At 43.4% G+C, this 17,696-nt stretch overlaps 1 protein-coding gene across 2 annotated transcripts in view; it reads left to right on the top strand.

The window, feature by feature from the left end:
• The window catches only part of CAMK1D (calcium/calmodulin dependent protein kinase ID), a 219,428-nt gene that overhangs the window by 129,059 nt on the left and 72,673 nt on the right, over positions 1 to 17,696 (top strand). For both annotated transcript variants that reach the window (XM_032183733.1, XM_032183724.1), the window contains exon 3: positions 2,663 to 2,737. In XM_032183733.1, the coding sequence (XP_032039624.1) occupies positions 2,663 to 2,737 (75 nt within the window). The remainder of the gene's footprint in view (positions 1 to 2,662; positions 2,738 to 17,696) is intronic.

The following is a 17,696-nucleotide window of genomic DNA, read 5'->3' on the forward strand; positions in this document are numbered from 1 at the left end:
GTATCGTTCGGGATTCCCTCTGAGCATGGAAATGTGCGAGCCAAGCGATGTGCGCTTTGGCAGGAACATTAAGCACTGCATAACAGCAAGGTGAAGGCCCTGCTGATCATGGGGAGGCTGAGGCAGAGCAGAAATAAATGCCTCTGACCATCACAGTGAGCCTGTCCAGTGCCAATGGTCGATGGGTGGCTGCTGTGGATGGTTGTCACCACATAGGACATCTTCTTCCAAATATCTTAACCCCTACAGGGTGACTCCTTTTATTCTTTGGGGGTGATTCAGCTTCTGCTGCCTTCTTTTCCTTTCTTCTTGGGTTTTCTGTCCCCTGTCTCGCTCCTTCGTTCTGCTTTCTTTTTTCTCCCTGCATCTTTTGCCAAGGAATCGCTTTAAAGCTGAGCAAGTGCATCCGCCTTCAGACAGTGCAGCAGCACAGGGCCCATTTGCTTTGCAAATAAGGAAAGGGAGAAGGTCTTGTGGCAACCCTCAGCCTGCAGCGCTGTGTGTCTGATGGGCTCCTCTCTGCCCTCTGCCACCCCAACTGCTCGTCTTTGTGGGTGCTCCCCCCTGTTACCCACGGGCGTGCAACCGCTAGGTGTTGCTGGCAGCTGCCTCACAGGGCTTGGGTTGAGTTTGGAGAACCTCCGAGGTTCTCAAAATAAAAAGGAGGCTCTCAAAATAGAAAATAAAAATAGAAATGCAAAGCGTTTGATTTGCCACACACATATAGAAAGGCATTAATATATGTGTGCGGTAAAAATGTGCAGCAGACTACGTTGGAGGCTTTACACAGCTATCACTACCGGTATTAAAACCACCTTCTCTGTCATGATGGTATCAGGTACACAGACGATCACATGCCTGTGCGTGTGCATAAAGGAAAATGAATAAACACACATGAGAGTTTCCATTAAAAGTGAATATTTGTTGGAAATGTCTTTTGGGAGCTAAGAGTGCCTTCAGCTCACCGAAACAAAGCAAAACTGTCCTTGCCCTAATTGCAACCCTTAAGGGACCGTACAAAGCCAAGTGGGTGGTCTATTGGTTTCCTGCTTTCAATAAGAAGAACTTGATTTGTGATGCGGTCTACCAGGAAATTTTGCTAAAATATCATGGGATTTTCCCAATATTTAAGCAAAGTGAAGAGCCTACTCACTTATTTTCTGCTCTGACATCCTGTAGCGTATTGTATTTAGGCTCACTTGTTGTTGAAGTTAAATTTCCTGTACATGGAGGTCCTTATATGAAGACAGCTTTTGATGACTGATTGTGGGCATAAATTCAGGTCAGTCGTAATCTTTCTGGTGAATTCAGAGGAAATTGGATTAGTCTCTGTTCTTACGGGAAAGACCCTGCCAGGCACTGGGGACCTTCTGCTCTCAGCATCATCACACAGACATTGGGATGCTTGGGAGTGCTGAGGACAAGGTCTTGACACATAATTAAGCTTTTTAATTAATCCTCTTGAACCTTGAGACATGTAAAGAGCTCTGCATTTGCTGATAAGGCACTTTTACCTTCTTTCTGAGCATGTCCGTATGCTGTTTAATAAGCAGACTGTGCATGGCATTTCCCAGCTTTCTCTTGCTCTTAAAACAATTGTCTGTAATTGGTGTAATTAATATTCTGCCCCTGGAGTTGTACTGGTTGTCTCTTTAGGGCTTGCACAAGTTAAATGCATCCTTTGGAAATTGTTTGTTAAGTATTTAAGGAGCAAACCCAGAGAGGCTTTGCTCTGAGTAGTTAATTATATGTATGTTTAGAGAGATGATTTTTCTCTTTAAAGCTACCATTTTGACAAACCAGAGGTCCTGGAGGCTTGGTGGGAACAACCCATGCCCTTAGCCCACCTGCTGGGCTGTATTTTAAACCTGGTTTCCTTTAGAAGTGAGGTTTATGTCACTGCATGATCTGCCTGTGCATGTCCCTCGTGAGAAGTGTCAGCGGAGGCTCAGCCCTTAGGAGACATCAGAAAATCCACATGGCAGAGCACCAAATTCAGTCACTTTTCAGAAATCCTGTGTTTATGTAACTGTGTTCAGAGGGAGAAGAAAGCAGCTCTATGGAGACTGAAGCAATTCTCAGGGGTGATGATTTGAAGGATTTCTTGCTCCGTGTCATGAGGGTGTAGAAAACCTGCCAGGAGCCTTTGGATGGAAAGCATGCAGTGCTTAATAACACTTCAGGGAAATTTGGGCATACAGACTGGGTGTGACATCAGAGTGGGCCAAATTCAGTGGGAAGGGGCATGGAGCTGTTGTATGGCCTCTGTACACATGCTCCAGCTTCTGCATGGGGGCAAAACCCTCCAGCCCCCACCCTGCCTCCATCTCCTTGCACCCAGCTTTGCTGCTGTGTGGAGACTTCAACATCCAAGCAACCATCTCCATTCACCTGACACAAGGTCTTTAAACCTCCAATGTCCCAAATACCTAACCATTGAACATTTTGACCTTGCAGCAGATTGAGGGAATTTTCTCAGAGTAATAACAGAATTCTGGGCTGTGAAGCACTTGTGACTTTATTTTGGTCAAGATCCTATTTTATGGTGCTGATTGGAGCACTGGCAAGTTGTGTCTGACTAAAAGTAGCTTTCTGCTTTGCAGCCCCTTTTTAAAAATCTCTGTTTCATCTTTTACTTATTCGTCTTACTTTTTTTTTCCAGGATCAAGCATGAAAATATAGTTGCCCTGGAAGACATCTATGAGAGCCCAAACCATTTATACCTGGTCATGCAATTGTAAGTACTGAACATAATCAAGTTTCTGTGGCAAATCTGCCAACTCTTTTTGTTCTCATTTTGTTTTTTATCTCAATAGATGAGATAAGTGAGAAGTATCTGTCTTGTGTGCTGCAGTCTGCAAAATCTCTGGCTGGTGTTTAAAATAAACCTTCAGGTGTGATGGGCTGTGTTGTTGCAAAATTGGGAGCTAAGGTGTCTTGTGAATGGTCTCGCCTTTAAATTAAATCGGAGTAAACAGGGGATCCCTAAGGGATCAGAACTGGCCCCCCATGCATGGAATTGCCATGCATGGTTTAGTTCCCTTTCCAAGGGAACTTTTTAGTTCCCTTGCTCAGTACAGACCAGGTATCTAGTAGATAGCTGGTATCTAGTAGATACCTGGTCTGTACTGAGCAAGAGCTAACCCAGGATGCCACCATGTGCATGGGTGGTATATTTGCAAGAAAGCTTGTCTCAGCAGCAGGACCATCTCATAACATGTTCCTTGACATATATTTCTCACCAGAGTCCGTCTTGTTCCCCATTTTCCCCCCACTCTGAGCCTGAGCAGAACAGGATCCCACCTGGTACGTGACGTGTTGTGGCTGACCTAGCCCTCCTGTCACATCTACTTGGTGGGAAGGAGGGAAGTAATGCTCATGTTGCTTTTGTTTCTTTTTGAAATCAATTAGAAAATATGACGTGAAGTTAAAATTTCCTCTTACCATCTTGCCTCTCCTTCAATGACGAGGTCACCTGAAACAAAAGTGGAGCAGACATAGGGCAGAGGGATAAAGTGCACCTGTGAAGAGCCAGATGTGCCATAGGGGAGCTTGGAGCATCTGACAGAGGCAGCTCTGGAGTTAAATACCCTGCAGGAAGCTGTTGGGGACCAGATGTCATTAATAGTTATCCTGCTGGCAGTGTGGGAGAAATACTGCCCTACGCATTTTTAGTTTGTGTTTGTAGTCCTACATTTCTGCCCAAAATGCTGCAAAACAATTTGCACAGGCACGTCAGTGTTATGCAAATTCCAGCACGCCAGCTGGATTGTGGGAAGTACCAGTTTCATGACCAGCTGATTTACAAATCCTTATTTGTGTTTCGGTAATTACTCCTAGTTATTATTAACTTGCTTAATGTAGAGTAACCCTCGCTTTTCCAAATTTCTTATGTCCATATCATTGGCTTATCTAAGATGTAGGGCTGTAATCATAGGTAACACTAAATATGTTATTATAAACAGAAAGGAATAGAACAGTTTAGTTTGAAGGGACCTTCAGAGATCATCTCATCCAACTGCCTGACCACATCAGGACCACTCTGGACATTGAGGGCATTGTCCAGATGCCTCTTGATCACTGACAGGCACAGGGCATCAGCCACCTCACTATGAAGCCTATCCCAGTGTGCAATTACCCTCACAATAAAGAGTTTTTTCCTGATGTCCAGGCTGAACCTGCCCCATTTCAGATTTGTGTCATTCCCATTTGTTCCCATGTGCATCGCTGGTGACTAGGGAGAGAATTTCAGCCTTATTGAAATTCTATTTGCTCCCTATTCAACACTTAGCTAAGGAACTATTCCTTCAGTCATAGCTGTATTTGTAAACCCAGACAAATGATTTATTTCCCAAGGACCAAGCATTTAGCTGTTGTAAAGGGACATGGTGTCACCAAAGAGCATGGTGGTGGGACGTCTGGCTGAAGTCAGCACTAGGAATTCATCTGGAGGGCTCAGGGCTGTGGCTTCTTCTACAACTGGGATGAAGAATCCAAAATTTGGGAACATTTTGTTTGAATTTGAGCACATATCTGAGTGTGACCAAGTGACAGCAATGTGAACTCCCACTCATGCAGACCTTGTGTGGTGAAACTTGTATGTGTCGTGCACTTAATGAGCCTCAGCTATGGGGTAAAACATATTAGTTTAAGATTACTTTATTAAAGACAGCTAATACCGGGTCACGTTATTTTTAGCCCTACTCACTGCTGCAAATCAAGACAAGGCTCTGTTGTCCTGTGTTCTGGACAGGCTGTATCCTAGGAATAATCTTCTGTGCTCTTTTAGAAAAGGGTTATGCAGTGCCAAGGTGGAGAGGATGAGAGCATGGTCGTCCTTGTTACCATGGGCATCACACCAAGGATGGTGCAACCTCTGCAACCCTGTTCTGTTCTGAGTTTCCATCAATAGCTGGGATTTGGGGCTGCATCTCTGCAAAGTTCAGAAGACTCAGAATCAGTTCTGCATGCCTCCTTTCCCGGTTTCCATCAGGGAGAAGGCATGCATGAATAATCTCTTGTTTCCAAGGTAACACCAACTTGTTGATACAATAGCTCCAAAGCATTGCATGGCATGAGGTATCTATTTGTTTACATCTCTGCCCTATTTATTATTAGATTCCTCGTGGGTTTTGTAGCTTCTGATTTTTTTGTATAATTCTCCTAATCGAGGCAATGGTTATGAATGTTTAAAACTGGGGTTTGGTGTGAAGTAGAAGTGGTTGTGATCAAGCAGGTTCTAGGAAGCCCCATTAAGATAAAAATAATAGGGGGTAAAATTAGGACCAAAGACCGGTATCATGGGCAGAGCAGATCTGAAGTCCACATGCCCTTCTCTGTGACTCACTGCTTTCTAAGTGGGCACTTACTCACGATTGCCAAAGGAGATTTTCTGTTGCACGGGCAGCATTTTCAACACCAGCCTTCAGAGCACTCCTTGCAGTTTTGGGGAAAATCCACGTTACAGCCCCTGAGCATCTCATAGCTCACTGTGGGAGAAGGCTGTTGGAAGCACTCCATACCCCTGTGTATGTTTACCCTCTAGTACATCTGCTATTACTTGAAAGCCGTGCTTGTTAGCCAGCCATCCTAAAGGATAAGTATTGCACCTCATTTGCTCTGTCAAAGATATGGGCAGGCACAGGTGGCAGCATCTGCACTGGAGCTCATAGGAAAGGAGGTGAAGAGGCAGCTGTCTGCATCTACCTGACGCTTAATTTATTTCTGCAAGTCCCTCTGGGAGCTGTTCCCAGATTTAGGTAGCTGTTGGTGAACGTCCTTTGTGTTTCCTGGCATGTTCTTGTGGAAATCTCACCTCCAGCTTCGGTTTCAAGCCCTTACTTTTACATACTTTTTATACAAGCCATCATAAAACTGTTTTGTCCCAGCCTTGTTACTGCAAGGTAGACCAGAGATCAGGTCAGGGATCTCCAGATCTGACAGCTCAGATTTTCACATGCTTTCTCAAGGCATTTACCCGTTTCTTAGAAATGTCTGGGCCATTATTCCTTCTTTTATTTACCTCAAATACAGGATACCTCAACCCAAGAACAAAGATAAACACCAAAATACCCTGAAGTTTTCATTCATTCTGGATGCTGGGTGAGATTTACCCGGAGGATATCAGAGAAGAGAGGGGGAAATAAAGTAATTTCAGAAATAAAAGCTCTATTGAACTATGTCTTAACATGACAGTAAACTTTGTTAGTGAGCAATTGCAGGTTGCTGCTGGGTCCACCTGGTAAGAATTACCCCACCTATATTCTAGACTCCCTGCCTTGCTTCATCTTGCCAGTATAAGGAAATTTCCTGTTGTGGTTCGTATTGTTAGATACTAACATTTCATTGGCATAAATGGTCTCTTTGGATATTGATGATTCATCCCCTGCATGCTGGAAAGTCATGCGTAAAAACGGATTTACATAAACATGCACTTTCCGTCCAAGCACTATGGGACCGTCTGGATGCGCTGTTTCAGAAGGTGCTGCCCGTGCAGGTCAGAGCAGATCCCCAAAGCTCGGCTCTGACTTCATCAGTATTTTTTGCCTGCATCAGGGCGTGAAACAGCAAAGTCTGATCTCCTGCAGGTCTGTGTGCACCCTCCGTTGGGCATGGGCCATGCACGAGTCCCCTCCATGCCTTAATGGAGATGTGTTGCTCACTGCCACAGCCAAGGGGCTGGAGCTGTTGCCTCTCCAAAAGTATATGGGCCATGTTAAAAATCAATGATGGTGTGAATTTCCTTGCTCTCCTTTATTCAGCCATTTTCTTAAAATGTGTAAGAACGTAATATTTTTGGCATTTCCAATCCTCTGTTGAAGTTTGACCGATGGGTCAGAAGTCAGTAGGGTTGACAAAATGAGATAGACAGACATCAACCTCATGTGCCTCACTTCCTTTGGAAAACTGGCTAAAAAAAGGTCTAACAGGCACTATGGCATTCACCTGGCCTGTCCTTAAAAATCTGCAGTCACACTCTCCCCAGGGAATCAACACCACTGCTTAACACTGATGAGCATGGAGCATTCCCTAATTACTCCATCTTCCAGGCTGTATTTTAAACTTATGCTGAAAATCTTATTTCTCTAACTCCTCATGAAGGTAACAAGGCTGTTCAAATGGCTAAACATTACACCAGCAGGCCCTGGAAAGCATATAGCTAGGTAAAGTACTGATTGAACCTCAACACCCACCTCAGAGTTTCTCTGAACTTTTTTTCATGCCAAGCATAGTGCCAAATTCAGAGAAATTTTTAATACTAGGGTCTCAGAACATTTGCAACACCAAGCTTTGCAACACCAGAGCTAACTTTTGAGATGTTTCAGAAGGACATGGGGGTTTCCAGCAGCACTAAAGCCTCAGAGCTGAGAAGAAAGGGAGGGAGGTGCATGGTCCATGGTCTGGTTTGAGATCTTCGGGATCCCAAGAAGCGAAAGCTCTATCAGTGGGCTCCTAGGTGGCTATGCAATCCAAGAGTGACCTTCTCTGTAGAAGGGCTGTTTTACCCAGATCCTGTCAGTCTGTGTTCCTGATTCCTGAGGAAGCTGGAGGATTTCCCCCAAATGAGGTTGTTTGAGGCCGTGTTGTTACTGCTCAGGGCAAGTTTTTATGGAGAGCAGCCTGCAGCAGCTGACCCTGAAATGCTCCTCTCTACCTCTGCAAAAACCAGCCCAAACTGAGCTTAATATCCTGACCTCAGGGGTTTTCCAGCTTGACATCTTAATTCTGCTGCATTATTCAGATTTCCAGCAAAGAAAAGCCAAGGTGATAGGGACTCCCCCAGAACTCGTGCATGGAGAGCCCAGTCTTTTGCAGGCCCAGGGTTTGAGTGCCCCATTTCTGCTGTTTATCAGCTTTCCCCTGCCACACATGAACTTGTTACAACCCTGCAAGAGAGGTAGCTCAGACAGGCATGCACCTACCTGCAGTACAATCTACAGAAGGTTTTATTATTATTGGAACCTACAGTGCTTGTGATTTTGCTTTCCACCTGTATGCTTTGCAAATAAGCTTGCAAGGCAAGTGGAGTGCTAAGCTGTGATTAAGTGCTGAATTCCCTTTGTTTTTTTTTTTTTTTTTTTTTTTTTTTTTTTGAAAGCCAAATGCCTGAGCACACTCCGAGAGCAGCAGAGCATGGACAGGCTTTGCTAGTGACATTTCAATGAAAATATTCAGCCTCCAAGAAAAACAACAGACAATTGAGGGAAGTGCCTTGTTTGCCAGGTTCCTTAAGGAGCCTAGCAAGGACGCGCTGTGTTACAAAACAGTGATACACACGCCAAGCCGCTATCACATCAGGATGCTAATTAAAGCAAAACATAGATCTGCCGCACCGCATTCCTTAGATGGGATTTATTCCGTACTTCGTTTTTGTGCCCATAAAGCATTATGTAAAAGACAGAAGGAAATCTCTCTTCATTCACAATGAGACTTATATGAAGGAGAAAAGCCAGCTGGGTTCTTTAGCAGCAGAGAATACTTATGTCCAAGCAGCTGAGAGAAGCCCCTCACATCACTGCTTTCTGTGGATGGTGTGTATATTATCATTATCAGTAATTATTGTAGCAGGAACAGGAGAAACAACTCCAGTAGTGAACAACCCTGGAGCTGATTGACTGGGGGATTCACTTGCTTTTGTGGTATACAAAAAGTGCATTTTCAGCTGCACACCCATAAACTCTGCTCTTTATTTTCAGTACTACTGGCTCCTATGAGGCATTTCAAATTAATGCCTGGTACCCACTGAAAATGCACTGGGTCTACGTTGAAAGGATTGCATTCATGCTTCTGGCACCTCATCATGCTGCATAGGATGATAAGTTGATGTGGCAGTTGGCTCTCAGAGGGTTTAATGACTAGCCAGGGAAAGATCTGGCCAAGCAAATATTCATGGATTTTCTTTTTTTTTTTCTTCTTTTTGAGCAAATGTTGCCTATGAACTACAGCATGAGGAAGGCTGGTGCATATTAGGTACACCAGGAAGGAGACTGCAAGATGCCAAGGGAACTTTGCTTGGATTTTTACACAGCTGAGCAAAGCTGTAGGGGTTCTAGCTCGAAAGACTTCATTTTGTCACAGCCTGTGGGGTGAAGCATCACTGATGTGGGCAAAAATGCCTTTGGGAGTCTGCAGTGGAACAAGAAATGGCACTAACTATGTCCTGTGGTTGAGAAAAAGCCTTTTGGTGTTTCTATGGACCAGAGTTTTTTGACCAAGGGATAGGATGCTGCACAAGGAACAGCTCTCCAAGGATGGATCTAGCTAGTGAACACAGAAAATGAAGTGGGACAGCAGCAACAGGGTTGTGTATTTGTGGCATGGCTGGGAGAACCAGGCACGACCATGGGAGAAGTGCTCAGAAAAATGAAGCCTAGGCCCATCTCGGCTTTCAATATGGACATATCACAGGTGCACACCCAGACTGCAGAGCTGGGATGTTAGTTAGACTTTGAAATCTTTCCTCACTGTTTGGGTATGTACAACACAGGTTTTGTTTTCAACCCATTTCTAGTGCTTAATGCAGTCGGAGCTTGGGCTAACAGTATAGCACAAAAAAGGTATCTTTAAAAAAGGCATGCCTTATCAAGGTCTTCAGAGGTGTATTGCCTGAATAACACAGGTCACCCTGTTGCAAGGTTAGCGGAATTAATCTGACTGTACTTCAGTACTTTCCCACAAGAGTTTTGCAAGTGCTGAGCAATTCATAAACTGACCCCTGGCATCATGCCCCTGGGAACTGGGTGGTAGTTATTAATCCAGCATCAAGTTCACATTTGTTAATTTTGGGAGACGAGATTATTGCATCAGTTGAGTTACACTGGTAAGTGTTCGATAGCAAGGAGTGTATTTGCTTTTCCAGTGGTTGAGAGGTTATAAGCAGACCAGGAAAGATCAGTGTCAGGGCAGAGATCAGGGCATGGACAGATTTGTTGGTAACATTGATAGACCACAGAGTGATCTCCAAGATCACTTCTAGACACCTGCAACTGCCAGGATTGTGTATGGTCCCAAAAGTGCAATACATGCTCATCAGGTAGTCCTAGATGCCCTGAGCACTTGAGCTTTTCTCCTGCTTGCTTGTGGCTCTGGCAGGACTTTTAGTAGCTCCTGCTCCCCAAGTCCTCTCCAAACACAGCACCTTCTCCTGGGAATGGCACTGAGCAGCAGCCCTGTTGCTTCCTTGCAACTGTTTTATGCCTAAGGACTTCAGCCCTGGCTAGGAGCAGGACATGTCACAGTCCTTGTACATCAGCGTAGCCTTCCTCCAGAGAGAGAGAAATGAGAATCTTCTTCTTCTTGGGGACTGTGAAGGACTTTCTCATGATGATTTCTTTTGTAGGCAGTCACCTTCAAGAGGTGTAGACAAATGCCAATGTCCTTGTTCCTAAAATTGCACTCATTACCAATAACTTAGTATGAAGAGTCTTATATGGACTCTGACACATTAGCAAGGCAACACTGATTTTTTTTTTTATTTTCAATCAAAACACTATGCTACACCTGATGGGGAGTGATCCTTTTTCTTCTGTAGCCTTGGGAATGAAGAGATAATAGAGAAATTTTTCCACATTTTCCTTGAACAGACACCGTGGTAATGTTGTTTCTTTCTGCAGAAATGTGAACGATTCAGATGAAAATGGATCTTTTCTTTAAGAGATTTATTGTTGTGAAGCTGCTCTTGTCAATAAAGAAAACAAGAGGTTTGTCCAAACCTCCCAATAAACCTTGTTCTAAAGTACTATTTAAAGTTGCAGAAAGGCTTGGGGGGCTCATAAATCAGATGGGCATACGATTATCTTTGGGTGAACACAGTAAAGAGTCCTTTTTGAGGGTACTCATTCAGGGCCATTCCTCCACCTCACAGCAACCCCTACCACACTCCCAAAAGAAGGGAATGAGCCCAAAATGAAAAACTTGCTTGGCGTAACCTCCAGTCTCCAGCAAGGACTGGCACCAAATCCTTAAGATAAAAGTATGTGAGTTGATTGTGGTTTTTTTTGATAGCAAAATTTTGGCAGCATCGACTCGAGTCTCTTCCATCAGCAGCTCCTTTGCTAACTCCCCACTGCAGCTGGGCACGGGGGCAAACGTGCCCCTATTGTATTGCTTGGGGCTGGCGTAGGCGATTCGCAAGGCAGCAATATATATCCGCCAGCAACCCTTTATAATATCACTGCTTCTCTGAGAGCAGGAGTGGGGCCTTTCTCTCCGAACAGCAGGCAGGTGGCTATTTAGAGCCCTAGCAATTTACACTCCATTCTGTTGGCTTTGGATAACCATCTCATTTCTTTCATGCCTTGCCCACAAGTTTCATCGCCGCCGATGTTTGTGTAGTAGCTGAATTGCTCTCGCACATTTAGTTCTGCATCTCTCGGTACCTGGTAATTTACGCTGCGGTGCACTTACTGCCTGCACTAAAATCAATTAAATAGCTGGTGTTGGCTTCAGGAGGAAGGGGCTTTGCAGCAAGGCAGATAATAAACGTTAAATCTATATATGCCCCAGCATGAGAATTCATTACGAGATGGTAGGATGCCTCTTGGGCACTATGCGGAGGCATTCTGATTAAATGGTTACACGTCCTTAAACAGAAAAGGACTTTCATAACAACCTGGAAAGCTTTGAATTGAAATACCACAGCACTGAAGCAAAATGCAAAATTAAAATCAGTGCTTACAGGTTTGTTCTTTCACATGGTGGCACCGTTAAAAGTTGTTTTTCCCTCCGAGTTGTCTTCTAGAGGAAGGCTGTACAGGCTGGAGACAGTAGGAGGCTCATGACAGTTTCATGTCAGTGTGTACCAGAAGACACCTAATGGGTTTGTGGCCAAAAAAATGCTTATTTTCCCAAGCATATCTCAGCTTCAACCTCTTTTTAAGGTAATATAGTCAGGTTATTCTGTTCCAGAGCCTATAAGAGAGCCAGTGTTACACTACCTTGCAGTTGTATTTTTATTGTCTTATCAAGAGGCTCCGCGTAAAACTTTTAGAAGACCCCATCAAGAGCAAGGTGATGATGAAGCATTATTACCCCATACAAAAGCCTCTTCACACTGAAAGAGAAGATCTTTTGCTTTACTTTTTTTTTTCTTTTTCTTTTTTTTTTTTTTTTTTTTTTTTTTTTCTGGAACCTTCCCCCAAAGACTCTACATAGTATGTAGTTTCAAAGCCAGGCAGATACATACAGTTTTATGCGGTTGGGGTCAGGACTCTAAACGGGATTATGTAAAATGTAGATTTTTTAATGGAAATACCAGTTCCTGTCTAAAATCCTGTTTTGACTTTCTTTGGTAGTGCTGTGGTTACCTCTTCTGAGAGAAACTATTTTCGTAGAGCTAAAGAAGTTCTTGCCATAGTTTTCTGCTTTAAACTTTCTCCCTTGGAAAAGTTTTCAATGGAAAAAAAATCTTTTTTTTTTTTTTTTTTTTTTTTTTTCCCCGAAACAGTGGTTAGGTCTGTTGTAGCCAAACTTTTACTTTTTTAAGCATTTTATAGAAAAAGAAAATACTGTTGCTGGTGAAGCCTTTCTTTGATGCATTTATTGAGCATATGCTCATTTTGTTCTGATCGTGCCGCATGGTTATATCTTAACATGTAAAGGCTGTTTTTTCCCCTAAACTGGATGAAAAGTGTGTTCAGAGACCAAAATCCTTGCATCTCCCTTTTCCTTCTCTTAGACAAAATTCCCATGTGGGCCTGTGTGATCCTGGCTTAGTTGTCAAGGGATTTCTGGACTGGAGTGCTAAAAATGTTTTGGAGAAGTTTGGTGTATATTCTGTCTGATTATTCTCTTAGTAGCATTTAACCATTTCATAATTCTGTTTTCTTAATCCCTCATTGATAATACTCCAAGGAGCACTGGCATAATATCCATGAAAAGAAGATATTTCTTCCAAAAATGTATTGTAACAAAAAAGAACTCAGAAACATTCTTAAATCCACTGAAAGAAAGTGGAGATAGTAAGACCTACTCAAGCATACAAAGAGATTAAAAAAATAATAAAAAAATAAAAAAATACTGAAAACTGTGGTTTAAGTTCCTACATTAAAAGCCAGTTAGCAAAATGAAATTTTCACTATTCACCTCCAGCTTAGATTTTCTGCCATTAAAACTCTGACGTGAGTCTCTTTCAGCTCCTGAAAGAGGGAGAAAAATAGACGAGCACCCATCTTGGCACCATGGGGAAGCTCCTTGTGGTGGTGGGATCTGTACTTGCTCCTAAGGGTTGTGGTCACCCTGTTGCCAGAAGCCACCAGCCAGGAAAATGCAAACACAATTAAGTGATAGAGAGAGCACAGAAGAGAGGAAAATGACCTTATTCTGATTGCACACCAGGAATATTCATCTTCTTGCAGCTTAGGGTCTCTTCCATTGACTCATGATGGGTTTCTTGTGAGCATGGGGCAGCACCATCCACAGAAAGCACTGCTGACATTTTGCATCTCAGGGCTGGAAATCCTCTGCCAGAAGCTTTTAAATCTGCTCTTTTCAGACAGTTTCACAGCTGGATTTGCCATGTAAAGGGTTTTCTTCACCTTGGAGCTGTCTTGGCAAGTTTGATGGGTGGCGAGGGAAATCTAGGTAAGATTTCTGTCACTGGAGATATCAGGTAATTCTTTAGACTGTGCCAAATGAAACGAAATATATTTTAAAAAATTATGCCTGGGGAAAGACATTTTATTGCACACCCTTTTCATCCTGGAGCTCAACTCATTTGTGTGTATGTTCAAAAATTTAATGCAAAAAGGCAATTTGCACAACAGTATGGTCAAAAAGAGAAAGAAGAGAAAATTAAAATAAAATAACTAATGCAGTCACTGTCTGTGGACAGGGCCCTTAATATCCTTTTCCATGGAACTAAATGTGACCAAGATAGTCATTCAGTACATTACCCCTGTGCCTGAGCTTCTTTACCTGCCCACACATGTGCTCCCAGCCTGCTCTGTTTGTGCTCATCTTCATCCGAGATGTTCTTCCTGCATGGCTACAGCTTGCCACACTTTCTGCTGTCCAGAACTGCTACATCACCTCAGGACAGGAACACCCTAAGGGGGACTGCCCGTGATACTCATCTCCTATTATGCCGCAGGTCCCCTAAAGCTGCTCTGTACATTACAACCCATTGGATGCTGGTGGGAGACAGGTGCAGGTATATTTTATTGCTCATTTGCTTTTCCTGTTGTGTGACAGCCTCCGGCAAGGCAAATGACTCAATGGTGAGGCTCTAAAGTCCTAAAGGACCAGTTGGCTCTGAATTTCAGCACTCAGGGGCAGGGGCAGAGGCAGAGGAGGCAGCTCACGGCTCAAAAGAGGAGGAGGAAAAAGCAGAAGCTGAACCATATGGTACAAAAAGTAGAAGCAGACACGGTATCTCAGTGGTAGGTGCTCATTAGACTGCTTCTGATGTGCTGGGAAGGCTGAGTGTATCCTGCTAGAGGGACTGCAATGTTCTTGTATAAGCTGAAAAACCTAGCAGGGCAAAGTGGGTAAGGGACAGGTCTCTTTATCTATGGAAAAATATTCTAGCTGTTTTCCAGAAACGTGTAACAAGAACCAGGGGCTGCTGGTCTCCAGAGTCTTGAGAAGATGTTTTTGTGGTTAGAGCACACAGGTCTGAAAATCTGGAGCTCTCGTCTAACTCTGTCATTGATTTATATTGTGGTCTCTGGTCATTTTGTGTTCTAATTTCCCTGCCCACAGAAAGGGAATACTTTCCTAATTAATTCTGGGTAAGATTATTTTTTTTTCTTCAAGCCAGTGCTACTCTTTGTGCAGTAGGTTGTTACAAGAAATAATAGTGCTGCAGTCTGGCCTCTGGCTTTGTCCACTGAGGAGCACTGTGGTACGACTGGGGATGAGGAAAAGCCAATGGATTTGCTTGCTGGGACCTGTGACTATTCTGAAAAACATATTCAGCGATGCCTTGATCCATACTATTTTTTTCTGTAGGTACCCTGTGCAGTAGCTTTTTCTCTCTATCCTGTCTTTCTAGGCAGAAACCTCTACAGATCATAACCCAGGCTGCCCACAGTGGCGCAGTGTATAACAGCATGACCAGTGATGGCCACCATCATCTCGTAGATTTATTTATCCTTATGGTGTTGCTGTGTGAGAATGTAAAACAGCAGCAGTATGACATCCAAAGTTAAAAATTCCACTTAAACAAAGCCAGGATGTCACCTACTGTGTGCAGATGTGGCTGCAGCCAAATGCATCATGCCAGTGATGGAGGGTGACAATGAGAGGCATCAATAAAAACTTCATTCAGGGAGAAATATAAAAAAGCAATTTAAACCCAGGCTGGATAAAGACCGAACAGCAGTATCCAGAACTTGAATATCCTTTTCTTTATGTTGCAGGTAGGTGGAAATGGTTATTGCAAATAAGGGGATGAAGGCGCACTGTGTTCTAGGACATGGTACAGCAGGCTGGCTCAAAGTGATGGATGCTCCAGGATGCATTACAATGAGAAGATAACTAATCATTGGTCCTATGCCTGAAATAGTTATTGGCCTCAGTAGACAATAAACACCAAAAGAGGTCTTCAGGGAAGGATCCTTGGGGGCATGAGAACCTTAGACTTCAGACCCACAGACTCTGCTGGGAAGCTTGCCTAGATCCAGGCTGTGCTTGAGCATCTTCTTTTCTCTCTGGGGACTGGATATGAATGCAGGGGTGCATATGCGAGGAATGACCTTTTTGTCTACATCTATCCTAGTAAATAAAAAGATCTGTACTGGTGTAATTCACCGAGCTGTGTCCAGGCACTGGTAGGAGTACAGCTCGGCATGGGCAGCAACGCCTCTGTGCCTCTGTTCCCAGTTTCTGGAAGTGAGAATAACAGCCCTCTCTGCCATTCACTGGGGCTGTAAGGATAAATATATTAAACTCTCCAATGTCTTGAGATAATAATATCAGTCTAGGCACGCAAGTGCCTCAGACAAATCCTGTGTGCAAAAGCCAAGTTGTTGAAAGCACAACTTTTGGCACAGTGAAACTGCTTGAAGGAGACTTTAGTTTGATTTCAAAGGGTTTCTGAGAATAACTGTTCTGAATCCTGCTTCCTCCCTGAAAAAAAAATGAATGCATAGTGTCACGAAAAAGACATTAAAAGAGGAAAATCAAAGCAGTTGGAAGATTGCTCCTGGTTTGGCTTTTTAGATTTGAGAAGCACACATCAATTCATCTGTTGAGCATTGTTGGTCTGGCACTGGTATGACAGTCCGTCGCCCTGCAGCACAAATCATTGCTGCAAAAGCTTCTTCAGGACACAGTTATTTATAATCATGGAATCACAGTATGGTTTCGGTTGGAAGGGACCTTAAAGATCATCTAATTCCAGCCCCCTGCCATGGGCAGGGACACCTCCCAGCAGCCCAGGCTGCCCAAAGCCCCATCCAGCCTGGCCTTGGGCACTGCCAGGGATGGGGCAGCCACAGCTCCTCTGGGCAGCCTAGGACAGTGCCTCACCACCCTCAGAAGGATTAATTTCTTCCTAATGTCTAATCTAAATTTACTGTCTTTTGATTTAGAGTCTTTACCCTTTTCTGTATCATAACACACCCTGTTAAAGTGTCTGCCCCTATCGTTCTTGTAGACACTCTTTAAATATCAGAGAGCTTTAAGTATTTAAGAGCTTTCTGGCTCTGACACAATTCAAAATTCGGTCTGTCCACTGGCATGGACATGGTTTTAGAAGTAGTTTACAGAGGTCCATTCTGCCACCCACCTCACACCTGTGGATGTCATTCCTTACGTAGCCACGGATATCTGCATGGTGGTGATGAGGTCTCTCCCAACTGCAGGACAAGGGGAGCAGGAAAAGGGAGAGGGAACCTTAATCATTAGCAGGAAAATTGGCCCTTTGTATGCATGACACCTTCCATGTGCCATCAATCATGCATGCACCACACCACGTGGCTGTTAGCACAAAATATACTTGCTGTTTGCTATTGACATCCTCTTGGTAGTAAATTACATTCATGGCCTCCGGGTTCTGGTCCTGTTGAATAGTTATTTGCAAAGCAAAGGAAACACATACTGTTTTTCTTCTATTTAGACCCAGAATGCATAAAATATTCTCTTTTCAGTCTGAACATGCAGGTGCCCTTTAGAAAGTGAATATTAACATTGCTTACGGAAAACATTCTTTATTTCCAGGTAGTTATTTCTCATGTAACAACACATCTTAGAGAATTCACCATTATTTATGTTTCTCAGAGAAGCTCCTAAAATAAAAGCTGTCCTACTTTCCTTAATCTTGAATCCTCACTTGGTAGATCGCATCAGATTTCAGTGCAGTTCTGGCTTGTGCAATTAACCTGTGAGGAAAAAAATCCCCAAACCTTCACCTTGTAAAACTCACTGGGCCAGACAGATGAAAAGCAGGCACAATTGCTTCTAAGGTTTTACTTCTGGTGACGTATTTACAATTACTTTGGAAAATTCAAAAACATTATGTTCTGACAGATCATGGATAATCAAAATTTTAAGAGAGAAATCCTGTAATTAGACACAAAGAAGCAAAGTTTAACCTGCACCAACAGCTAAATTAGACGTAATGAGACTTGTCCAAGGTTCTTTCATCAGGTATTTTGTTTGCTGGACTGATGCCTTTGCATCCTGGCTGTGCCACAGGATCTGCCTGTTCTTGGAGTTCCTCTGATGTATATGACATGTAAAAGACTTCCCTTATA

Source organism: Aythya fuligula, chromosome 1, assembly GCF_009819795.1.
Source record: "Aythya fuligula isolate bAytFul2 chromosome 1, bAytFul2.pri, whole genome shotgun sequence".
Lineage (NCBI taxonomy): Eukaryota > Metazoa > Chordata > Aves > Anseriformes > Anatidae > Aythya > Aythya fuligula.